General features: G+C 39.8%; 1 protein-coding gene and 1 long non-coding RNA gene across 4 annotated transcripts in view; one reads left to right on the top strand and one right to left on the bottom strand.

Moving 5' to 3' along the window:
• Window positions 1–26,844, bottom strand: part of LOC138988862 (uncharacterized) — a 123,291-nt gene that overhangs the window by 24,029 nt on the left and 72,418 nt on the right. The window lies entirely within an intron of this gene.
• MUSK (muscle associated receptor tyrosine kinase) overlaps window positions 1–26,844 on the top strand; it is a 98,767-nt gene that overhangs the window by 42,142 nt on the left and 29,781 nt on the right. For both annotated transcript variants that reach the window (XM_005910517.2, XM_005910514.2), the window contains exons 6-7: window positions 13,022–13,146; window positions 19,372–19,531. In XM_005910517.2, coding sequence (XP_005910579.1) covers window positions 13,022–13,146; window positions 19,372–19,531 — 285 coding nt within the window. The remainder of the gene's footprint in view (window positions 1–13,021; window positions 13,147–19,371; window positions 19,532–26,844) is intronic.

Raw genomic sequence — 26,844 nt, 5'->3', positions numbered from 1 at the left:
AATCTCAGACTCTCCATTCTAAATGTTCTACTGAACAATCCCAAGAAAGTAGAGAAGGAAAATGAATCACTATCCAACTCTTTTTCCCAAGTATTTCTACAAGAGGCTGTGCTGGGCTTTAGGGGAAAAAAATGACACAACAAAAGTAAAGTATGCTCTGTTGCTCCCTCCTCCACCCCACGAAGACTACAAATCACGTTGGAAGACAAGACCGATGCGTTACACATAAAGTGATTAAAAGAGAATTTATCAATTAAATAGAAATAAAGACCATGAGACAGAATATATGTAAAATTGATAAGAGGTAAAACAGTCGGTTCACAAGTCAAGAGGGATGGCGGTAGGGTAGGCAAGCAGGATACACAGTAAAACCAGGACTACAGTTTGACCTCGAAATAACAAATAATCTCGTACACTGGGTGAGTGTACGCAAACTTGAATACTGTGCAATTTCTCTAATTTAAAGTAACCTCAACTGTTCATGCATGTGTGTGAGTGTGTATACGTATGTGTATATATTAATACATAGTGTATATAAATATGTATATATTTATATACATAAAGAATCTGCCCACAGTGCAGGGGACGCAGATTCAATCACTGGGTTGGGAAGAACCCCTGGAAAAGGAAATGGCAACTCACTCCAATATTCTTGCCTCGGAAATCCCATGGACAGAGGAGCCTGGCAGGCTACAGTCCATGGGATCACAAAAGAGTCGGACATGGCCAGAACAACAACACATGAGATACATATTTGAATTTGTGTGTAAAAAGAAATTTTGAGAGTCGATATATCAAAGTTTAATTTCTGGTGGGACTTCCAGACTTCCTTTTAGGAAAATGACAAATCTTAGAGCTTCTTTGATCCCCTGAATTCGTTCTATACATCTGCAGTGGGGGAAATGGGTGCATTCGTTTAAGACTGCTTCCAATTTCAAACAAATCAAGCAAAATGAGTAATAATAACAATAACAACAACAAAGTGAAAAGCAGCAAAGGAAAAATCAGCATTGCCCTCAGAGTCTACTTCAAAATAGAGTCCAGTCCAGTAAAAGACCATTGGTGTAAAATTACAAGGAGGCTGAGGGTTTACCTGCACTGCACTTTACCCTAAAAAGAGTAGTGTAAGAGATGAGTAAATAAGGTTCTCAAAACTACTAAGGCCCTTCAACTTTAGTGGAGCAAAATTTTGGAGATATAGCAGTCAAATAACACAGATACGTAACGTTCCCATCTAAGTCCCCTGCCCATCTCAGGCACCCATAGTTATTTTGCTGATTCCAAAAAACAGTTGTTTCCCCCCCACCCCCACCCCTCGCAAGCTTAGAAATAAGCACAATTGTGCTAAGGAACTAGAAAGACATGCTCAGCCCAAAGACACTCAGGTATAATTTTTCAGGCCCAATCTGGTCCAACTATGGACCTTCACTTATTTCCTCTGATTAAGGTCTTTGTTCCAAGCAGGGACTCTGCAATTTTCTAGTGTCCAGATGGACCAGTTTTTAGTATGGAAAAATCTCATTTTTATCCAATATGACCTTGATATTTAAAAAAAATAAAATAAAATAAGAATGTGTTATGGACTCGACAGATAGAGTAAAATCTAACTGGGAAGTTGTAAGTTCACCTAAATTTAAGAGTATTGGGCATTAAATATAAAAATGAGGCTTTCTCATTGTGATGCTAGGTAGAACAGAAAACTTTGTGTCTGAAAGCTGGAGAGGCATTTCCGGCTCTGCATCTGCAGCAAATCTGTGAGTTTCAGATTCCTTGTCTGAAAAATGGGCTGAATAATATCAGATATGTATCATTACAGGGAAACGGCTAGAGTTAAATGAGATAATGTACAATGTGTGTGAAAATACCCATAATCTGTAAGGAACCATACCAATGTATTCTTATTTCTAAAAGTAGATTAACAAGAGCATCGTTATTTTATACTATAAACAAATATTGCACTTGGCTTATCACTAAATCAAAGAAAGGTCTATTCTAACTACACATCAATAAGAAAAAAAAAAAGGTCTAAATTGACACAAAATACATCTTCATGATAGAAAGATAAAACTTCATGTGGGATCTATCTCTGATTTGGTTGTATTAAACATTTTGGAACAATTAATTTAGTGGTTGTCTCTTTTCTAGGATTTTTAAAAATTGAAAATTTCCATATATCCAATTTATACATTTTTATATTTTTCTTTGTAGCTTGCTTTACTGTTATTTTTCCCTGAAAGATAACGATGAGCTCCTCTCTGCTCTCTGGGCAGCCTCTGGGAATCAATACAGAGGACAGAATCTCTCTTGGTTGTAGGCTCTGTTCTGCAGAAACCCCCTAATCCTCTGTTTACCACAACAGGAGTCTATTGCCATAGAAATGATAGCTGAGATCCCAGATTCAACATCACTGCCTTCACAGCAGGGCCTCATAAGAGGAGAAGCCATACTAACAAGGAGAAACACAATCACTACCACTATTATCAGAATAGTAGGCAGTTTGTTGCCTTGAAAGAAAGGGTAATTGTCAACGATGAAATGAAAATGCATGAATGGGCTATGTTGTTGGGTATGCTGTAGTTCATTTTCTGTGTGGTACTGCCTGCCGAAAAGCAATAGTTTGAAAGTTCATGTCATTTGATAGTTTGCTTTTAAAAGGTCAGTGGTTTCCCTTGATTGCATTTGTTTCTTATTGAAATAAGAAACAAGCAGGTCCTAATTCATCTTGTACAGTAACATTTCTGTGCTCAAAGATTTTCCTTTTCATGATGTGTTGTTTTTGTTTGTGTGTTCGTTTGTCTTGTTCCTATTAATAGAAGAGAGTGAACCAGAGCAAGAGACTAAAGGTATTTTTTTCTTTCTGCACTGCTTCTTTTGTAAACGCATGGTTCTATTCAACTGTTTAGTTCTGACCTTACCAACAACTCTGAGTGCCATGATTTTATAAGGAAATAACAAACAATGTATGGGGACTATTAATTCAGCATTTAACAGTGTTATTAGATGGGCTGCTTTATATATAATATAGTTATTGAGGATTTACGTGTATTAAGAAAAGCTTGAATGAACAGAAATAAACTCTGTATCCTAGACTCTGAAAATGCAAACAAAATGAAATGACATAAATCAGCATGAGAATATAAATGTCACACAGACTAGAACAGAAAGTTCCTCTGACCAAAAGCCTTGGGGGTGGGGGGACAGGAGGTGAGGGTGTTACAGTCTTTGGAGACTTGTAAAAATGTCAAGGTGCCAGCTTAGATTTTTATTGTTATTACTTCAAGTGGACAAGTATTACATAACTGCTCCAAACCAAACCAAATCAATCAAACTGTTCTAACTTTTGTATATTTTGGATGAAATTCGCAAGTGCTCATATAATACAGTTTGGCTTTAGGAATAAACCCTAGGCTGGTATTCTTGGAAACAGCCCCTCCTTATCTAAGTATTTCAAATAAAGTATCTGAGATGTTTTCCTATTTAAACATCATGCTGCTTATAACTAAATCTAGATAAAATCATTTCACCTGCATCTGTATGATTCTGAGGGTTTTTTGTTTATTTCTAGTTTCAGTTTTTGTTTGTTTTCAATTTACTCTTCTCAGTGCTGGTTTGAATCAAGTAACAAAAGATCTCTTTAAAAGAGGCTAGAAAATAAGAAAGAAAGAAAAGAATGAGGAAAAAAAAAACATGCAAATCCATGCAAGCTCATTACATCCTTTGAAGTAATTGCTGAGAAATACAATTTACAAGGGACTTAAATATTCTTCTGGTCCTACTCCCTTTCCAAGAAAAGAGAGGCAATTCATTTCAAGTCAAACTGCTTGTTAATTTCAAGATTTAATTTGGGCCCCCTGCCTGTTAGACTTTCCATTACACCACCAATGAAATTTCAGAGTGAATAATGTTCCATCTCCTTATTACAAATTCAGATTACCCCTTAAAATGACAACCAATGACAAAATTTATTATATATCTGAAAGTATTTTGAAAAATGGAACAAGAAGAGGGAGCAGGGTAGAGGAAGGGAGGACAAGACAGAGGGAGGGAGAAAAAAAAGAGAGAGATAAAGGAAATGAGAATACAATATGGTTATATTATAAAGGACTTGGAATCACTGGCTGCTTAAGTCCCATTCTGAATACAGGATTCTCAACCTGAAGTTATTAAAGTAAACTTATCCCAGAGAAATTAAAGCCCCAAACTCAGGACTAGACACCATGAAAGAAAACCCAAGGATAAATAGATTGCCCATGTCTGTTTTACATGTTGCAAATGAATAGTAATGTGCTTGCCCACAGGAAAGCAAATGGGAAAGAGCTCACAGTGAATTGGAGAATGACAATAAGACTATCTATAGAAAGAAGAGTTGAATAATTTTTTTAAAAAAATCCATATCAAAATAATTATCAACATTTTCCAGATGACCAAATAATCCCACGCCCTTTCTACTAAACAGCTTGTTTATGTAACAAGGCACTTTTACATTGTCTTTCATGCAAAGAAAATGTGAAATAGGGATATTCAGGGGGCATTTATTTGGTATGAAACCTATCACATTACTTTTAAAATGGATGACTTAAAATGAATTTTCAGTTTGTGGCTACTGCTGAAGCAATGGGAGTTTATTATTGAACTATGTTTAAGTTTATTATTACAGGTGTATTGTTATCCATGGAGCAGTTTGACACTTATTTTTAATGGCAACTGGCTTTTTGTTTTTTATGTTTGATAAATGTGGTGAAATTTCTTTCCCCGTCCCATTACCTTTTATGCTTGGAACTGGTAACAAATACTGATGGGTATAAAAATATCAGCTTTATTGCTGATAAAGCTAGTTTGAAAAAGAAAGCTTTCTCTCCTTTCATCCAAAAATTAGATTCATGTAACTTCCGATTCCTCCCCACAGCCTCCGCATTTCACCTGGAGTTGTAGGATGGAGAAACCCGACCTGGGGAACTTACCTATGGGACATTAACCCCATACCCTTCTTGTTCACTGGATAGCTGGAAGAAAGATGGCCCAAAGAGGACTGAGATATTCATCACGTAGACAAGTCCCTTTTCCCAATATCACTAATCAGAGGAATCACTCATTTATTCATTCATTCAACAAATACCTATTGAGTGCTCACCAGGTACCACACCGGGTTCAGGATCGATTGATCAATGAATCAATCAATCAATTATCTATCAATCAGCTTGTGTTAATGAATAAAGCAAGCTCCACCCTTCTGATGCTTACATTCCATGAGAAGAGACAGCCAAAACACAAATTATGCAATTGAGATGCAGACATAGAGAACAGACTTTTGGACAAGGGTAGGGGAGGAGAGGGAGAGGGTGAGATAAATGGAGAAAGCAGCATGGATGCATATACATTAACATATGTAAAGGGATGCTAAGGGGAATTTGTTCTATGTCTCAGGGAACTCAAACTGGGGCTCTCTAATAACCTAGAGGGATGGGAAATGGGCAGGAGGTGGGAGGGAGATTCAAGAGGGAGGGGATATATGTACACCTATGGTTAGTTCATGTTGATGTATGACAGAAATCAAACCAATATTGTAAACCAATCATCAATCAATTAAAAATAAATAAATATTGTTTAAAAACTAAAAAAAAAAGGCAAAAAAAAAACTTAAAAACAAAACAAAACAAAACAAATTATGATGTGGTGTGAGGGGGACGGGTCAAGGAAAGATTATGAGAAGACGGTTAGGTCAAAACCCAAAAGCTGTTTGCCATCTTCTTTGAGAGAGGTAAACTCGGAAGAAAGGTGAAAGCTATCCTTCAATACTGAAAAAAGAGGCAAGTTTCTATTTTATATGGGCTTCCCTGATAGCTCAGTTGGTAAAGAATCCACCTGCAATGCAGGAGACCCTGGTTAGACCCCTGGGTTGGGAAGATCCCCTGGAGAAGAGAAAGGCTACCCACTCCAGTATTCTGGCCTGGAGAATTCCATGGACTGTACAGTCCATGGGGTCTCAAAGAGTCAGACATGATTGAACAACTTTCATGGGCTTCCTTGGTAGCTCAGATGGTAAAGCGTCTCTCTGAAATGCGGGAGACCCAGGTTGGATCCCAGGGTTGGGAAGATGCCTTGGAGAAGGAAATGGCAACCCACTCCAGTACTTTTGCCTGGAAAATCCCATGGATGGAGGAGCCTTGTAGGCTACAGTCCATGGGGTCTCAAAGAGCTGGACATGACTGAGCGACTTCACCTTCACTCTATTTTATCTTTTGGCAAGAAGATGGGAGTACAGGAGAGACCAGCTTCCCTTTACTTCCTGGCCTTTTCCCTTCCTCTTATCCCATAAGGATCAACAATGAAACCCATGGTCAAACAAGGGTATATCTGTCTCCATGGAGAAGGAGACCAACACCTTGTCAACACAACCCTACGTTCATGAAGCCACTTGCCGTGCCAGCAGTGGTCTTTTCTGTACCTTCCTGTGCCTCACTGGACCAGAAGTTTCTGATACGGGGCAGGGAAGCACGTTAATTAAATGAACTCCAAGGCTATGTTGACCTCTAGAATGATAATGGACTGTTTCATTTACCATCTCACATAATTCTTAGCTGTGTTTTGCAATATAGGTCATCAGAGGTTTTGCAATGAGCCTGAATGATATTCCAAATAATGCAATGCCAGCCAAAAACAAAAGCAAAAGCCATAAATTACAAAACAAATAAATAAATAAACCTTCCCTTATTACTAAACTTCCAGGAAGAACTTAAAGTCCCAGATGAAAATGATTGCCTTTGAAAATTAAAGCAGAAAAAAATCTAAATTTCATACTTTTGCAGTTTCTTACGCTTCTCATCTTCAGCCAGAAGCTTCTTACTCAGGTTCAAGGGTACACTGACTAGTGTCATCTTTAGCAGCTGCTGTCCACACTTTTCCAGCATTCGTGGAATTGAAATAATCCTCCTCTTAATCTCTCAAGGATCCTACCTTTTTTCTTTCCAGATTTTCAGAGACAATGGGACCTATAAAATGATCATCACAGGAGTCTCACACTCACAAAATTCTGGACACACAAGTATAGCCCTAAGCTCTACAGGAGCTATTTTAGCCAAATGATAAATGTGGACTCAATTATTTTGTGCAATCTAAGTTTCCATTATCTTTGTGAAAACAGGAGAAAGGAAGAGAATCCCTGGGTGGACTCTCGTTCAGATGCCCGTCACTCTGTATTAGTTGTCAGGGGGCCACAACCTGTGAATTAGGACCAAGTTGGGAGAAATCTCAACCAGGTGGTCAGATGGAGCACTACTTCTGTCTCTCTGAAGGCAGTGTACACTGCCTCCCAGCTGGCTTGTCCTCTTGAGATATTTAGACTTCCCACTCCAGTACTCTTGCCTGGAAAATCCCATGGACGGAGGAGCCTGGTGGGCTGCAGTCCATGGGCTCGCGAAGAGTCGGACATGACCGAGCGACTTCACTTTCACTTTTCACTTTCATGCGTTGGAGAAGGGAATGGCAACCCACTCCAGTGTTCTTGCCCGGAGAATCCCAGGGATGGGGGAGCCTGGTGGGCTGCCGTCTATGGGGTCGCACAGAGTCGGACACGACTGAGGCGACTTTGCAGCAGTAGCAGCAGCAGCAGTAGGTATAGCCTATGTCACCTAGTCTTGATTGACACTTCCTATAAACTGATAAAGCATATTTGCAATTTTTAATTTCCCATTTCACCTTAAAGCCTTGTTTTTCTTGAATTCCAGCACAAGTGCAGCCTTCACTCCCTATTTTAAGCAAGCATTTTTAGCCCTGACTACCAGGCTTTCAGAACTGGCTCCATAATTTGTGGACTGGTTGCAAACAACAATACAGGGCCTCTCATTCAAAAATCACTTATAATTTTTAAAGACACAGGCAGAAGAAAAATAAACCAAGCATGGGGCCCTCTAAGCATGGGGCCCTGGGAGAGTATACAGGTGACTCACCCTTGAAACTGACCCTACTGATCACCATGATGACTGCTATTCTTCTTGCTATGGAATTTTTCAGGTTGTAAATACTGCCTGTAAAAAAAAAAATTTCAAGCCTACATTTTAACTTGTAATCATCTGCCACAGAGCTCTGATCTAAAAATGTTGTGGTTACTGGGCATATACCCTAAGAAAACCACAATTCAAAAAGATATAAGTACCCTAGTGTTCACTGCAAATGCTGCTGCTAAGTCACTTCAGTCGTGTCCGACTCTGTGTGACCCTATAGACGGCAGCCCACCAGGCTCCCCCGTCCCTGGGATTCTCCAGGCAAGAACACTGGAGTGGGTTGCCATTTACTTCTCCAATGCATGAAAGTGAAAAGTGAAAGTGAAGTCGCTCAGTCAGGTCCAACTCTTAGCGACCCCATGGACTGCAGCCTACCAGGCTCCTCCATCCATGGGATTTTCCAGGCAAGAGTACTGGAGTGGGGTGCCATCGTTCACTGCAGCACTATTTACAATAGCCAGGGCATGGAAGCAAGCTAGGTGCCCATCAACAGATGAATAAAGAAGTTGTACATATACATACATATACACACACACACTCAATAGAATATTACTCAGCCATAAAAAGAAACACATTTGAGTCAGTTGTAGTGAGGTGGATGAAACAAGACTGTTATACAGAGTGAAGTAAGTTAGAAAGAGAAAAATAAATATCATATATTAAGTCATATATATGGAATCTAGAAAAATAGTACTGATGAACGTATTTATAGAAAAGAAATGGAGACTCAGATACAGAGAATGGACTAGTGGATACAGCAGGGGAAGGGGAGCTAATACAGATTGAGAAAGTAGCACTGACGTATATACGCGATCACATGTAAAACAGACGGCTAGCAGAAAGCCGCTGCATAACACAGGAAGCCCGGCCCTGTGACAACTGAGAGGGGTGGTACAGTGGGGAAGGAAGACTCAAGAGGGCAGGGACCATGTGTGTGCTCAGTCACTCAGTCTTGTCTGACTCTTTGCGACCCCATGGATTATAGTCTGCCAAGCTCCTCTGACCTGCCTCTTGAGAAACCTATATGCAGGTCAGGAAGCAACAGTTAGAACTGCACATGGAACAATAGACTGTTTCCAAATAGGAAAGAGAGTACATCAAGGCTGTATATTGTCACCCTGCTTATTTAACTTATATGCAGAGTACATCATGAGAAACGCTGGGCTGGAAGAAGCACAAGCTGGAATCAAGATTGCCGGGAGAAATATAAATAACCTCAGATATGCAGATGACGCCACCCTTATGGCAGAAAGTGAAGAAGAACTAAAAAGCCTCTTGATGAAAGTGAAAGAGGAGAGTGAAAAAGATGGCTTAAAGCTCAACATTCAGAAAACGAAGATCATGGCATCTGGTCCCATCACTTCATGGGAAATAGATGGGAAACAGTGGAAATAGTATCAGACTTTATTTTTGGGGGCTCCAAAATCACTGAAGATGGTGATTGCAGCCATGAAATTAAAAGACGCTTACTCCTTGGAAGGAAAGTTATGACCAGCCTAGATAGCATATTAAAAAGCAGAGACATTACTTTGCCAACAAAGGTCCGTCTAGTCAAGGCTATGGTTTTTCCTCTGGTCATGTATGGATGTGAGAGTTGGACTGTGAAGAAAGCTGAGCGCCGAAGAATTGATGCTTTTGAACTGTGGTGTTGGAGAAGACTCTTGAGAGTCCCTTTGATTGCAAAGAGATCCAACCAGTCCATCCTAAAGGAGATCAGTCCTGGGTATTCATTGGAAGGACTGATGCTGAAGCTGAAACTCCAATACTTTGGCCACCTCATGCGAAGGGTTGATTCATTGGAAAAGACTCTGATGCTGGGAGGGGTTAGGGGCAGGAGGAGAAGGGGACGACAGAGGATGAGATGGCTGGATGGCAGCACCGACTCGATGCACGTGAGTTTGGGTAAACTCCAGGAGTTGGTGATGGACAGGGAGGCCTGGCGTGCTGCAATTCATGGGGTCGCAAAGAATCAGATACGAGTGAGCAACTGAACTGAACTGATCTGAAGCTCTTCTGTCCATGGACTTTTCCAGGCAAGAACACTGGAGTGGGTTGCCATGTCCTCCTCCAGGAAATCTTCCTGATTCAGGGATTGAATTCACTGTGGCTCCTGCATTGGCAAGTGGATTTTTTACCACTGAGCCACTTGGGAAGCCCCAGGAGGGGGGGATATATATATATATATATATATATATATAAAAATATAAATATAATTATAACTGATTTGTGTTGATGTGTGGCAGAGAGCACAACACTGTAAAGCAATTATCCTCCAGTTAAAAAATAAAAACTGTTGTGGTTACTTCTGAACTCTCAGGACTGAGATTTGTGTCCAGTGTTTCTCCTCTGAATGCTACCCTTCTTCAGGTTTTAGGTTTTCTAATAACTTACACTATTTCAATGGCAGAAGAAGTATGTGTCCCCTGACATGTTTCTCTGGAGCTGTGGGGCAGGCTCCACTGCAGCTTTAAAAAAATTTTAACATTAAATTTTTTTTCATCTTGTAAATAAATAGACACAGTAATATAGTAAACTCTCACAGTACCATTATCCAACAGCAACAGTGAACAATAGTCTACCATTTTATCTAATCAAGTACCATTTTATGGCTGCTAGTTTATTTTAAAGCAAATCTCAGACATAAATTCAATCAGTGCACATGTACTTTAGGGACTTTTAACACAGTCACATTACCATCCATCCCCATTTGCACTCGTTTCTTAATACCATTTACTACCGGGATTGTGCAATTTTTATCTGGTTGTCTCTAAAATGTCTTTTTGTATCTGATCTGTTGAATAAGAATCCAAACAAGAATCCACACAGTACACTCGGGGCTATGCCTCTTAAATCTTTCTCAATCTATAATAGTCCCCTCATTTTCTTTTTTTTCTTCTCCAGTGTTATTTGTTTTGCGGGGAAACAAAATATCTTGCCCTGTTCAACTGTGCGTATTTGTGATATGATTGAATTGTATCTTCATAATGGCTTTTTTTTTTTTTCTAATTTTTTATTTTACTCCTCCCTCCCAACCTCCCCATACCATCCCCCTGGGCCTTCCCAGCGCACCAGCCCCAAGCATCCAGCATCGTGCACTGAACCTGGACTGGCATCTCGTTTCATACATGACATTTCACATGTTTCAATGCCATTCTCCCAAATCTTCCCACCCTCTCCCACAGAGTCCATAAGACTGTTCTATACATAATGGCTTTTTTAAGAGAACTAAATACTCTTTCTATTTACTTTATTTATTTATGGCTGTGTTACATGGCATGCGATTTGCAGGATCTTCTCAACCAGGGATGGAATCTGTGCCCCCTGTATTGGGAACACTGAGTCCTAACCCCTGAACCACCAGGGAAGTCCTCTCATAATGTTGTCTAACATGTTCCTCAACCCTCTATTCTTTTGCATATTGGTGATTAGAATCCTGTACTTAAAATCAGGTTCAATTTCGTTTTCACCTGGGGCACAAGGTTAAACATTAAATCCACTCTTTTATTTTTTAACTGAAGTTGGCACCTCTGCATTGACGTTGGCACCTTCCTTGCTTTCTCTCTCTCCTGGCTTTTTGGGTTCAAGCTTTGTATTTCTAGCATGTTCTTTCAGATTTCATCTCTTAGAGTCCTCCATATCAAAAGATAGGAAAGCGAGTTAATCTGAGCAGGCAAATCTGAAATTAGAACCTGCAAAAAGCATCCAATTGTCAAATTATGTCCTCCTGTATCTCTTTGAATTATGCAATCCTTTTAAAGAGCTATTAAAAAATCAGACCAACCTTTAACGCAGTTGAATTTGATCTTCCTTTGTCCTGTACATCTTCTGTTTAGTATATACTGCCTCTTCTGTACCTTCCTTTAGAATCCAAAATCCACAAATTTTTTACAATTTTAGAAGAACTAAGCATCAGAGCATTGTATTAATGGGAATTTCACAATCTAATATTATGTTTTGTACTTAAGTATTAGAAAACAAAAAGCCAGAGCAAAAAAAACTTACATTTGCAATCAATGAGTAATTAAAAAGATTACATAATGATCTAGAGAACACTGGATTTGAAGTCAGAAGACTTGAGTTCAGGTTTCTCACCCATTAGTTTTATTACTTTGGGGAAACAAATTAACTGGGATTTTATTTCTACATTTATTTAATAAAAGCAGAAATTAGCTGATTTCTGAAGTCTCTCTCAAGATTAGTGATTCTGTGATTCTAAGTATCCTTCAGTTTATTGTACATTCTGAACCTCATTTCCACTCTTTAATCAAAGGTAAAATTTCTTTTCACATCCAAAGAATTTCCTCTTATCTAGTAAGTGGGCATTCAGCCTTAGAAAAGAATAAAATTACTCATTATCCTGTCCATCTTTGTCTAAAATATTCCTCTTCTTTTTGACCCTGCATGCTCATCTCACTCTCGTAAAAGTTGAACGATTTTGTCTGTTGTTCTACCATGATACAGTTGAAGACGTGAAGCATTAATTCAACTAAATATTATTACTTTGGTAGGCACTCTCCTAGATACTGAACAAAACAGGCAAGGTTTTTGGTTGCTGACGACTCACAATCTACTGCAGGGAGATAGACAATAGATAAAAATAAATAACTTCAGATCATGGTAAGGTTTATAAAGACAATGAAATAGGATGATGAAAAAGTGAATGGGAGAAAGGTTAGACTTTACATTGGGCAGTCCAGGAGGGCCTTTCTCTGAAAGTATCACTTAAATGGAGACTTAGATGATACAAGAAAACTACCACAAGATGTATGGGATGCATGTTCTAGGCTGAGGGATGGCATGGGCAGCATCTAAGTTGGTGTATCCTGGAGTTGTGAGAAGCACAGGGTCACAGCATAAATGGCTGAGAAGCCAGGGCACAGCATTTGGTATTATCCTTAAGATAGAAGGAATGTGGAGGATCCTTCACAGGAGACTATGATCTGATTTGCATTTCTTCAAGACTACCCCAGCTTGACCATTCTCAGTGGGAGAGTCGCTCACCACTCCTCTTTTCCTAACAGTTTTCGCCAGAATCCTGCGGGCTCCTGAATCCCACAATGTCACCTTTGGCTCCTTTGTGACCCTGCGCTGTACAGCCACAGGCATCCCTGTCCCTACCATCACCTGGATTGAAAATGGAAATTCTGTGAGTGCCATCTGTATGGGGACTTGTCTGGGGAAAACCCACTGGTGCTGAATTTGAGGGCAGAGCATATATTTGTAGAGTTACCATGATCTCTGTCCTTGGTATCACCTGCATCTCTATTTTTCAAAATCTTCCAATATTTTCATTCTAGAAGTCACTGTCTAGAAACTGAACTCCATAAGTTTCCTTCTTTCCTTATATCCTAGGGAATAGTATAAAACCAAATTTATTCTTTACACTTTTGTGTAAAAGGGAAGTGGTAATAATTCCTTCCTGCACAAAAATCATCAGCTGAAGGATTAATTCACTACTGGAGCCTAATTTGATGAAAAGCAATCCAGAATTAGAATACATGTCTGTTAGTGCAACATTTTATTTTCATTTCTAATACTGGTAATAGTAGCTAATATATAGTATGTGATTGCTATGACTAGGCCCTGTTCTAAGCACTTTACATAAAAGCATTCATTTATTCATTCTACAAATATTGAGCATCTCCTGGGCATCAGGCATTATTCTAGACATTGTACATACAGGCTCACCCAGAACAAGTAAAGTTTCCTATCCTCAAGTTTCTTACACTAACATGGGGGAAAAAAACAAACAATAAAATAAGCAGACAGTAGAATCTATACTCTGTGTGAATAGTGTCCAATGCCATGGAGAAAAATAAAGCAGGAAAGTGAGAAAGTACAACCTCAGGAGGAAGATTCTGTTTTCAATAAAGTGGTCAGAGAAGCCTTATTAAGATGAAGATATTTAAGCAAAGAGCTGAAGGAGGAGGCTATGTACAACCAGGCAAATCTCTGAGATAAGGGTACACCTGGTATGTCAGAGGAACAGCAAGTAGGTCAGTGTGGCTATAGGAAAGAGGTAAGGGGTGTGTATAAGGATTGTAGATCCTACAGGCTTACTTAGGTCATGGATACATTTGACTTTATTTGGGTGGAATGGAATGCCTCTGTAGGTCTGCTTCTGTTGTCTGTTTTACTGCTGACTTTCTTTCATTGTGTTTTGTTTCCTTGTGTGCCTAGTTATCTTTGACTACCTGCTCATTGTTTTGAGGGAAAAAAAATGTCAGAGGTTAATTTGAGGTCTAGATAAAGGTTCTTTTCTCCAGAGAATTTTTGTTTGTTTCTGCTAGGGACCAAGGGCTACTACTAATCTTTGACTGGCTTAAACTTGTTAAAGTAACTTGTAATCTTGTTCTTCTTTAGCTCTCTAATTAAACTTCAGGTATCATTTACAACTCAAATCTTAATTGACCGTACATTTTGTGGCTTTTCCATGAAGCTGTAGGAGCTGTCTTAAGCCTTTCAAAGTAGCATAAAGAGATGCCCTAAGAAAACTTGGGAACTGACAATATGACTTTACTAATTTGTCTCACTCTTTAAAAGGCTTGTATGAGTTTAGAACTGGAAGATATATGATTATTCTCTGTTGGAGTTGAGGAGTAATTTTTAAAAGCCAGATGGTTTGAGTTAGTTTTGGTCTTACTGAGACTCCAACTTCATCTTTCAATTTGTGATTCACAAAAAATCAGAAAGCAAAATAGATTCTTTGCCGGAGATTCTAAAACAGGAATAAAATAAACGAACAGTGACTTTCTTCCAGAAAGAAAGCAAAAGGACATCTGCAGTTCTCATGGTCAGAGAGGGTTTGCTCTTACAGCCAAGTTTTGTTCTTGGTGCTACTCTCCGAGTCCAACTAGAAACTGAGATGCCTGCCCTGTGCTGATGCAAATCACAGGAAATGGAGGCAATTTTAGGCATTTAATGTCAGACAAGTAGCCAACCAGAGAAGTCTATTGAGAACAGGGAAGAGTCCACAGACCTGGGATCATTTTGGGTGGGCAGGATTAAGACAAATGCAGAGCAGGGAGCAATTTGGCACAGAATAAGACAGGATTTGAACTGTACCCTTTAACTACCTATAAGGCAGTGAACTAACTTCACTAATACACAAAGTACCATAAGTACTTTAAAAGATGTGAATGCACCTTCATCCCCATACATGAACATGCCAGTAAACGAAAACCCTGAATGCTTACAGCCAAAGAACGAGAGAAAGGCAAGGAAACTGCCCCAAAGCGATAAAAAATTCTTTTGCTTTTTTTCTATGGAGATATCATTCATTTTTCATGAAAATTTGTAGTCTTAGATGAACTCAGAGTGAGCAGTAATATCCCTTTTGTTTTACAGCATTGGAAATAATACTTTGGTATGGCTACAGAAGAGATTACTTTTCTAAAAGAAAATATCCTCATATTTTGATAACCAGATTTACTTAAAGTTAAATCCAACTCTATTATTTTGGCATTCAAATAAAAAATTTGCACATCTCTCTTGCTTTGTCCGAAAGATATATTTATAACTCCTAAAACATGTTAAAAGTTCAATCATTTTAATTTATTAGAAGAGTTTTCAAAATGAACAGCCAAATCTGTGTTGAAGATTGTGGTTTTTGAATTTCCTTAAAGGGAAGCTCACTTATATTTTATACATATTTTTAACAGGCAGTTTTTTTGGTTTAAAGGACATGAGCCATGGAAACATCTTCTCTTACTATGTAAACCCAAGATAATTACATATATCAAGTGGAATATATTATGTGGGATGTCTCAGCAGCCAGATTGAAAGAGGTCAATATTCACGGCTATGTTGATTAGAAACAGAATGGGAAATTTTCTCAGTCAACCTGTTCCTTTTTCTATGATGCATAAACAGACATTATTACAACTCCCTAGACACGGACCATGGAGAAGGCAATGGCACCCCACTCCAGTAGTCTTGCCTGGAAAATCCCATGGACGGAGGAGCTTGGTAAGCTGCAGTCCATGGGGTCGCCAAGAGTTGGACATGACTGAGCTACTCCACTTTCACTTTTCAATTTCACTTTCATGCATTGGAGAAGGAAATGGAAACCCACTCCAGTGTTCTTGCCTGGAGAATCCCAGGGACGGGGGAGCCTGGTGGGCTGCCGTCTATGGGGTCGCACAGAGTCGGACACGACTGAAGCGACTTAGCAGCAGCAGCAGACATGGGCCATATTAGGCCACATCCTAAAGTTCCCCGAGATAGTCCTAGCCAACTGGGACTATTTGCTGCATGACAAGGTCATAGAAGCCAGAATACCATTCAGAGGTCAAATTATGATAAAGTTATAGGCTCCATAACTGGGGGTAAATTTTCTCCAAACAGCATTATTAATGATATGTAAAAAGTATTCCACCTATGTTGTCTCCTTCAGAAGGCTTTTACATACATTTTATCAGGTGTGAACTAATATGCCTCTTTAATAGAGTTCCTGTTCGATGGCCTCATCTGAGGTCACAGTCTCACCCCTACAAACACAACAGAGAACTGTTTATCCAGAGCTTTCAGGTCAGTATGCCTGGGTGACTTGGAGAAAAAACATATATTTATTGTAAAAACAGATAAAGTCATCTCAATGAAGTCCTCCACTTTGCCTCAGCACACCTTGCTTAAAGCTCCCAGGCATAATCTGAACTTATCCTTTTGAGCTTTTAAATCTGAAAGGCCAAATGACCAAAATGCAGGGCAAAGGGGTGTTCTGAATTTTAGGTCATCAAAAATACTAAACTGTTGGTCAGATTGCTCCATGAAGAAAGAAAAACAAATTCAAATGATGACTAACAAGGCCTGCTGTGCATGAGTCACAAATGGAATCAAGCCAGGCCTCTGGAAACAGGAGGAAAAGTACTTAGGAACCACATCATCATCAGGCAGTGAGCCTTGGAACTTGATGGTCTACCCGCTGGACTATGTCAGCACCTGGACGGTGTCCAGGAGGACGGGGGTCAGGCGGCTTAAAACTCATTTCGCTTTCCTCCCAAGAATGTTTTCGGTGACCTTGAGGAGTGACTTTCTTAGGTGTGAACATGAAAATAGTGCAGGTTTAGTCAGCATTTAGGGGATTACTCATTTCTGAGTTGTCTCCTAGGCATCGGCACTACAGATCTACTTCTTAAAAGAAGAAACAAAGTTGCAAAGGAGGAAGGTAACTGTTCTACAGATTTCACATGTATAAACTGCGAAGGGATTATACTTATAAACAAAATATCCTCAGAGCATAAAACATACTAACTGGCAGAGGTTTGAGCTCTTTAGCTTTTTTTCTCATTGTTGCTTAGTATTAAAACCTGGGGAGAGTCCAAAATTTTATTTCACTAACAAAGATCTACTATAGAGCACAGGAAACTCTACTCAATATCCTGTAATAACCTTTACGGAAAGAATCTGGAAAAAATGGACCTATGAATATGTATAACAGATCACTTTCCTGTACACCTGAAACTAACACAATGTTGTAAGTCAACTATACCCCAATCATCTTTTCAAATTCTATTTCAACTTGTTCAGCCCTTTCCATCTATCTAACTTGGACACTCAAATCCATAGGAACTTGCACCTCTGATAAATATAGTGATGCATTCGGTTTGAATTCCCAGCTGCATGTGTGTCTCTCAAAGATATTTTTCTCTCTCCCTTGTCAATTTCTTATACAGTCCAGGCTGCTTATCTGGGGAAAATGCCACAATACTTGATCTGAGCTGGGAAGTTTCCCCAGTTAAGGTAAACTGATGCTCACATAAACCAGTGTTTCTAAAAGAATGGAGACTCATAGTGTAGATAAAGAATAAAAAGACAGGAGCTAATTGGACAAACTTTCACTGCTTAATTGCGACAGAGAGTGCTTGCTTCTGGGGCCACCCAGCTACCTGGCAGCAGAAGCATGGGAAGTTGGTCTCACCTCGGGGCTTCCCTCCCCCTTGCTGATCTAAATGTGAATCCTCCCTCAGGTGAAACAGTAAAATATCTTGGCTCCAAGTTTCTTACTCCTAGTTTCATTCTCTACTACTAGACAGAAAGATCTTTTTCAAGGCCACCAAGGTACCCACTCCTACTCCTGCTCAAGGTAAACCATTAGCTGATTTCTTGATTGTCAGTCTATTCACACTTCTCTCAAACTAGCAATTTCCCCCTCAGATAAGCAATGATAATGAAAAAAAATTTTTTTTAATGGTACAGTGCTTAAGAAAACAGTGAAGAAAGAATCACCAGTTTAATAAATGTCACCACCTTAACAATGACATTTAAGTCAGACGTTTATTTTGTTCATGGTTGATTTGAGGTTTTGTTGTTACTGTTCTTTTCTAATGACTATTCAGTTTTAGGACCAGGTAAGGCAGTAAAACATAAAGATTAAAAGCACAGACTTTTGGGGTCAGTAAATTGGAACTCTGCAACCCAAAAGAATGCACTGGGAGCTGTCTTTCTCAGAGTTGGCATGCTGATGACTAAAGAGCACTTAGGTACATTACCTGTCAATTATGTGCTAATATGGCATTGGTAGCCTGGCTCTTCAAGGATATTTGATTTTCTGATATGGTTCATGATGCAGAAACAGGACTGACTTCACAACCATTTTTTTCTTGTTAACCATCCACTATTTGTTGCGCATTTAAGGGGAAACTGGGAAAGAATTATGAAAATGAGTCCAAAACTCTATTACCTCTCATAATTGACTGTCTCTAACTTTAAGACATAGAGACGTATCTTGGAGGATACACACAAGGTATCTTTTCTAGCTTGTGTTAGTTATCTACGGTCACATCACAGACATCCCAAAGCCTGATCACTTAAAACAAGAACCATTTATTAATGCTCACAAGTCCGTGGCTCGACTGGGTGGTTTTGCTGATTTGGGCTAGGATTGCCTGATCTTTCTGATCTAGCTCCTGTGATTGGCAGGTTGACTAGGAGCTAGTGGGTTTAGAATGGCCTTACTCATATATCTGGGGGTTATTATTGGCTGCCAGGTGGATCAGTGAGGATAACTGGGCCATAAGTGCCTCATCCTCTATCAGGCCTGCTCTGGCTTATTCACAGGAGGTCACAGGTTCTAAGAGAAATAAGAAAGCAAGCCACAGTGTGCAAGAATGTTGCAAGTCTCTGTGTCTTTTGAAAACATGTCACAAGCCAATCAAGACTCAAAGCATGAGGAAAGAAGCCACCTCAGAAAGGAAGAGCAACAAAGTCACGTTGTAAGGTCGTGGGCGTTGGGAGACAAAGGTTGTTGGCAATTTTCGCAATCTGTCACATGCCTTTTGATCCTAATCCTTTTTCTTTCCAGTCTACTTTATACAGCATATTAGAAATTCTTGACCTAATGCTATCTTCTTTTTCCCCCTGACTCCACCAGGTTTCTTCTGGGTCTATTCAAGAAAGTGTGAAAGACCGAGTAATTGACTCAAGACTGCAGCTGTTTATCACCAAGCCAGGACTCTACACATGCATAGCTACTAATAAGCACGGAGATAAATTCAGTACCGCGAAGGCTGCAGCCACCATCAGTATAGCAGGTAGGATGGCTGTTCGCAATTGCACTGTTTCAGGAGCGGAGAAGGGGACGACAGAGGATGAGAGGGTTTGATGGCATCTCTGACTCGATGGACATGAGTCTGAGCAAGCTCTGGGAGTTGGTGATGGACAGGGAAGCCTAGAGTGCTGCAGTCCGTGGGGTCACAAAGAGTTGGACATGACTGAGCGACTGAACTGACTGACTGACTGAGGAGACAAGAGTCGGTACTATGCCACAACATCCTTCACTAGGGAACATCTTTTTTTTTTTTTTAATCTCTTACTGCAGGCCCATTTGGGATATTTTTTCCTCCATAGGTATACTCAAAGGTTGACCAAAATAATTGATTTGGGGAAATTCATTGCTTCAAAAATTAAATTCTTAAATGCCTGCCTAAGTGATATGAAACAGCTTCCAGGAGTTCATTTCTTTCAATATCCTTCTCTTTCATGTTCTTTTCTTCCCTTTCTTATTCTTCCCTCTCACCCTCTCTCCCTACTTCTTTCCTTCCCTCCTTCCTTCCTTCTTCCCTCCCTCCCTTTCTTTTTCTTTCCTTCCCATCCTCTTTTTTCTCTTCCTCCTCTTTCTTTCTGGGGGTTAATCAAGCTTTCCAAGGCTCTCAAAGAGTAAGCTGGCAGACATTTAACATGCTTGTGGCAATTTCTAATTGGCTATATTTTAGGGCATTTTTACTTATAAATATATTATCTACTTTATGGCCTTTCCCCTTCTTGTTTCACACAAGTGATAACAGGATCCACAGATATTTTCAAGGAAAAGGGCTGACACATGGATTTCTAGGATATTTGTGTTGAGTTATAAAGGTTTATTTTTAAAACTTACATGTCCCAAAGGCTTCTGAGAACATCTGTGGAATTCCTAGAGATGGAAATAATCCCTGTATCAGGAAATGCCAGGCATGATAATATTCATAGCATGCCTACCGTCCAAGGGTCAGCAGAGAGATGCTTGGCCTCACATGTAAGGTAAGCGCTGGTAGAACCGGTATCCAGAGCCAGTTCCCCAGAGCCTGATATTTCTTATTACAGTGCCACTTCTTTGATCTTCCCTGATGAGGAAATTTCTAGTAATGCTTGTGATTTTTAGCATGAGGTGAATAAGGACACAGAGAAATACATAGGGAGCACTGGGCAAGGCTGGCCCTCTGAGGCATGCCCACGAAGGAAAGAGATTTCAAAACCAGATTCCTTCTGCTTTCTCCTCCAAGAATATATCTGTATCTTGAGATATTACATCAATTATTCAAGAATTTCCACTGATGGGAAGTCATATTCCCAGAGAAGGGTGAGATGCTTAAAAGTAAATTCAACTCACTTTAACAAATAATAAACTGATTACTCTCCACATACCATTTGTTGTCTATGAAGCACTCTTACGTGCATTTATGAAGTACACTAGGTTCAGTCCATTGCATTAGGTAAAGGATGCAAACTTAATTCATGAATGGGATCATCAACAATGGAGTCCAAGTCTTCCAGGGACTCTCAATCTAAAAAGGAAGCCTATCAGTCACAGACATCATGGCACAGACTATGTTCTATGCAGAAGCACAAACTACAACAGCAGGAAAAAAGAGAGTTTAAGGGAATCCTTCGAAAAGAGGTACCATTTGAGTTAGAGATGACAAGGTCGAAGTGAGTCCAGAAAATAGCAAGTCATGATGGAGACTGAGATGAGGTGGAGGAGAGGAAGAAAGGTTTGAAACGTGAGATCTAGCTGGATTATGAAGAGCCTGACCAGGCTGACTGTACTCTTTAATCAATGAGAAGTTATTTAATTTTTTTAGAGGAGACAAGTGAATATGGTCAGATATATTCTTTATCAAATCAACAGATGTCAGGTGTCAAAAGATGAGAGGGCATGGCATGCAGTTAGGTTATTCGAGGAGTCTGGAAAAGTTATGAAATTCTGGCAACAGCAACAATTGGTAAACAGAGAAGAGGAGAGATGCATGAAACCTATTAGGTAGACGGCAGGTCAGGAGAGAAAAGATAAGGTCTGAAAGTGTCTGAATGTGGTACAAGGAGTTTAGATGTGTCTGAGATTTTAAGAAAAATGTCTAGGACAAACAATAACAGATAAAACAACAGAACATGAGAAGGTTCAAGAGATAATTAAATGATTACATTTTTGATGCCTTTAAATTACTTGGAATGATTCTAGTCTCACTATCTTATGTTTGATTTGTTAACTGATCAGGAGCCAGTGTTCAGTAAACATATATTTATATAACTATATGTTGATAACATATGTATGTGCAGAGAGAAGGAGAAATAATTACATATGAATACTCAAATCCAAGAAAATAAACTGATCTAATCTAGCTTAAACTACACATCCCCTGGTTAGAGGAGAAAACAAGTGTTGCTAATATGAAGAAAGTTTCATTTCTGGTCATTATTCAGGCATTCAAAGATCAAGTCCCTGCCATGTCTCTTCCTCTCTTTCCTCCTTCTCTCTCTTCCTTACATGGAAAGAGAGAAGGAGTCTTGGATTTATGCAGTGGTGTCCTCTGGACCACCCTAGTCTTTGGTAAAGTCTACAGCTGGAGAACTAGTGAGCTCATCTCTTGGCTTGGTTGGAACCCAGAGGACCTCCCTGTCTGGCTCAGCCCCATTGAGGCTCTTCCTGTAGCAGTATAATCCTCTACATCTCGGTCAAATCCTTCATCAATTCCCTCTCTAGAGTCTATTATGCAACCTTTGCCCTTGGCTCTCTGCAATGCCATACATGCTAAACTCCAAGTCAGCTTCTTCCTTATCCCTCTTGGGGCCTGTAGCAACTTCTGAATCACTTTCATGTTATAAAAAATCCAAAGAAGATTTAGACCACTAACTCAGTCCTGCTGTCTACCCAACTGTGTCATACTACCATTTTTGCATTAATGTGGCTGATCATGTATCAGGTTAAAGGGCCCTTATAAGATTCTCTGCTTCTAGAGTCCCAAATAAGAAATAGGAAAAACTCCTGCTTTATCTTTGTGTAATTTATCAATATCCTGTCTTCTAGGATTTTGGTCCAGAGAAAGGAACCTATAAAATGTGTACCTTAATTCACCTATCTTCACCTTTCTGTAATTTCATGTAGAATGAAACCAGCAATGATTTGACTTTAGTCAATGGGTTTGGAAAGTATGAGGTACCGTTTTTGAATAACACTCCCTTAGGTAGCTAATTCATAAAAAGCCACAAGACCCATTCGTTCATCCCCGATCTGTTTTTCCTGTTGCATCACACTTACTATGAGACTTCAAGCTCCTCTACTTTTCCTAAAATTTCCTCATGCACATTTAAAAAGGGTATCTCATGAGTGCAATGTAATAAGACATCTGAACCCCATGAGACACCTGCCACTTTTATTTCTCTCCTTAACCTGTTCACATGGACATCACCACATGGTCAACACTGAAATCAGATTCATTATATTATTTGCAGCCAAAGATGGAGAAGCTCTATACAGTCAGCAAAAACAAGACCGGGAGCTGACTATGGCTCAGATCAAGAACTCCTTATTGCCAAATTCAGACTTAAATTGAAGAAAGTAGGGAAAACCACTAGACCACTCAGGTATGACCTAAATCAAATCCCTTACAATTATACAGTGGAAGTGAGAAATAGATTTAAGGGTCTAGATCTGATAGACAGAGTGCCTGATGAACTACAGACAGAGGTTTGTGACACTGTACAGGAGGCAGGGATCAAGACCATTCCCAAGTAAAAGAAATGCAAAAAAGCAAAATGGTTGTCTGAGGAGGCTTTACAAATATCTGTGAAAAAAAAAGAAGCAAAAAAAAAAAAAAAGGAGAAAAGGAAAGATATACCCATTTGAATGCAGAATTCCAAAGATTAGCGAGGAGAGATAAGACAGCCTTCCTCAGTGATCAATGCAAAGAAATAGAGGAAAACAATAGAATGGGAAAGACTAGAGATCTCTTCAAGAAAATTAGAGATACCAAGGGAACATTTCATGCAGAGATGGGCTCAATAAAGGACAGAAATGGTATGGACCTAACAGAAGTAGAAGATATTAAGAAGAGGTGGCAAGAATACCCAGAAGAACTGTACAAAAAAAGATCTTCACAACCCAGATAATCACGATGGTGTGATCACTCACCTAGAGCCAGACATCCTGGAATGTGAACTCAAGTGGGCCTTAGAAAGCATCACTACGAACAAAGCTAGTGGAGGTGATTGAATTCCAATTGAGCGATTTCAAATCCTGAAAGATGATGCTGTGAAAGTGCTACACTCAATATGCCGCAAATTTGGAAAACTCAGCAGGGCCGCAGGACTGGAAAAGGTCAGTTTTCATTTCAATCCCAAAGAAAGGCAATGCCAAAAAATGCTCAAACTACCACACAATTGCACTCATCTCACACGCTAGTAAAGTAATGCTCAAAATTCTCCAAGCTAGGCTTCAACAATACATGAACCATGAAATTCCAGATGATCGAGCTGGTTTTAGAAAAGACAGGGGAACCAGAGATTAAATTGCCAACATCTGCTGGATCACTGAAAAAGCAAGAGAATTCCAGAAAACCATCTATTTCTGCTTTATTGACTATGCCAAAGCCTTTGACTGTGTGGAAAGAGATGGGAATACCAGGCCACCTGACCTGCCTCTTGAGAAATCTGTATGCAGGTCAGGAAGCAACAGTTAGAACTGGACATGGAACAACAGACTGGTTCCAAATAGAAAAGGGAGTATGTCAAGGATGTATATTGTCACCATGCTAATTTAACTTATATGCAAAGTACATCATGAGAAACGCTGGACTGGATGAAGCACAGGCTGGAATCAAGATTGCTGGGAGAAATATAAATAACCTCAGATATGCAGATGACACCACCTTTATGGCAGAAAGTAAAGAAGAACTTAAGAGCCTCTTAATGAAAGTGAAAGAGAAGAGTGAAAAGTTGGCTTAAAGCTCAACATTCAGAAAACTAAGATCATGGCATCCAGTCTCATCACTCATGGCAAATAGATGGGGAAAGAGTGGAAACAGTGGCTGACTTTATTTTTCTGGGCTCCAAGATCACTGCAGATGGTGACTGTAGCCATGAAATTAAAAGACGCTTGCTCCTTGGAAGAAAAGTTATGACCAACCTAGACAGCATATAAAAAGCAGAGACATTACTTTGCCAACAAAGGTCCATCTAGTCAAGACTATGGCTTTTCCAGTAGTCATGTATGGAGGTGAGAGTTGGACTACAAAGGAAGCTGATGGCCAAAGAATTGATGCTTTTGAACTGTGGTGTTGGAGAAGACTCTTGAGAGTCCCTCGGACTGCAAGGAGATCCAACTAGTCCATCCTAAAGGAGATCAGTCTTGAATGTTCATTGGAAGGACTGATGTTGAAGCTGAAACTCCAACACCTTGGCCACCTGATGTGAAGAGCTGACTCATTTGAAAGGACCCTGATGCTGAGAAAGATTGAGGGCAGGAGAATAAGGGGATGACAGAGGATGAGATGCTTGGATGGCATCACCAACTCGATGGACATGAGTTTGGTAAACTCCGGGAGTTGGTGATGGACAGTGAGGCCTGGCGTGCTACAGTCCATCCATGGGGTTGCAAAGAGTTGGACAGGACTGAGCAACTGAACTGAACTGAACCTGTTCTTTCCAGTCAAAGTTGCTAGATGCCTCATAAGTGTCCCCTTGTCATTATTGAGGAAACAACATCTCAACTCTAGGGTGCTCCCTATTTCAGGAAATAGGGAACCAATATTCCAGGAAAGTGAGGCCACTCTGGTGTAAAAGGGATGCACAGAACCACATTAATTCAGAATCACATCAAAGCATGGTCTTATGCTTCCCAGATCTCTCAGAGCTTAGTCATGACATCTGCTTTCTCCATTTCTGTTTTTGGCATCTCTCTCCATTAGCCTCATTAGGGCTTCCCTGGTGGCTCAGATGGTAAAGCATTGCCTGCAATGAGGGAGACCTGGGTTCAATCCCTGGGTTAGGAAGATCCCTTGGAGAAGGAAATGGCAACCCACCTAGTATTCTTGCCTGGAAAATCCCATGGACAGAGGACCCTGGTAGGCTACAGTCCATGGGGTCGCAAAGAGTCGGACACAACTGAGTGACTTCACTTTCTTTCTTTCTTTTCTCCATTAGCCTCAGAGGTCCAGAGCCTGATGCTTCCCCTTTATAGTCCGGCAATGCTTCCTTACCTCAAACTCTCCTTTCTCCCATTTCAGCCACCCCCGTCCTCCCCTGGTGTTTTGCAGTCAACGGTACTTTTTGTCACATTCTCTGTGTTTCACTTTGAAGCTTTTACTCCATCTGTTTATTTACTTATCCCAGCAGGAAAAATGGAAATGGAAAAATCTGTTCTAGGGCTCAGGATTATGTCTAATGATACTCCTAGTGTTTGAAAGACAACAACAACAAAAATAAAGATCATCCTTCATTGTCCCAAAACTCTTCCATGCATACGCCCAGATTCATATGTATTATTGGAGAAACCTGATATACTTTTTCTGACTCATTTACATTTGCTGCTAGTCATCAAAAGGAGCCAGAAAAACTTTTGGATCCTCTCCCTATGAACCAGGAAGTTTCATTTCCCCTTCAGTCACAACCTCAAAAGGCTCAAGTTGCCATTTAAACTCACCAGGATGCCATGTTATTGGCAAGATGCCTGAGCTTTGTCCTCAGAACCCTCAGCCCTGTGACAGAGACCAGCAAGACAGCCCATGATCCCTGTAATGAGCACAGTCCTGGAAGAGCCAAAGGCCATCAAAATAGACTCAGGTATTAATTCTATCAAACATTTAAAGAAGCATTACCAGCAGTCTTTATTACCCTGATACCAATGCCAGATAAGGGCAATACAAGAAAACCGAAGACCAATATCCCTGATGGATATAGTTGCAAAAATTCTCAATAAAATCCTAGCAAACCAAATTCAACAGCACATTAACAGAATCATGCTTCATGATCAAGTGGGATTTATCTCTGGGATGCAAGAATGGTTCAACATACACAAATCTGTTAATATTTGTCTTTATGTGACTTAATTCAGTTAGTATGATAATCTCTAGGTTCATCCATGTTGCTGCAAAAAGGCACTTGTCTTCTTTATGGCTGAGTATTATTCCATTATATATGTATGTATGTACATATATAATATATGTACATATATCCATATTTTTAAGGATAAAAATATGATCCTCTCAGTAGATGCAGAAAAAGCATTTAACAAAATTCAACATACATTAAAAATAAAAACTCTCAGCAAATTGGATATAAGGAATGCGCTCCAACCCAGTAAGGGCCATATATA

The sequence above is a fragment of the Bos mutus genome, chromosome 8 (assembly GCF_027580195.1).
Source record: "Bos mutus isolate GX-2022 chromosome 8, NWIPB_WYAK_1.1, whole genome shotgun sequence".
In the NCBI taxonomy this organism is placed as follows: Eukaryota; Metazoa; Chordata; class Mammalia; order Artiodactyla; family Bovidae; genus Bos; species Bos mutus.
Note: the sequence above shows the minus strand (reverse complement) of the source record. Positions and strands in the feature narration are given on the sequence as shown.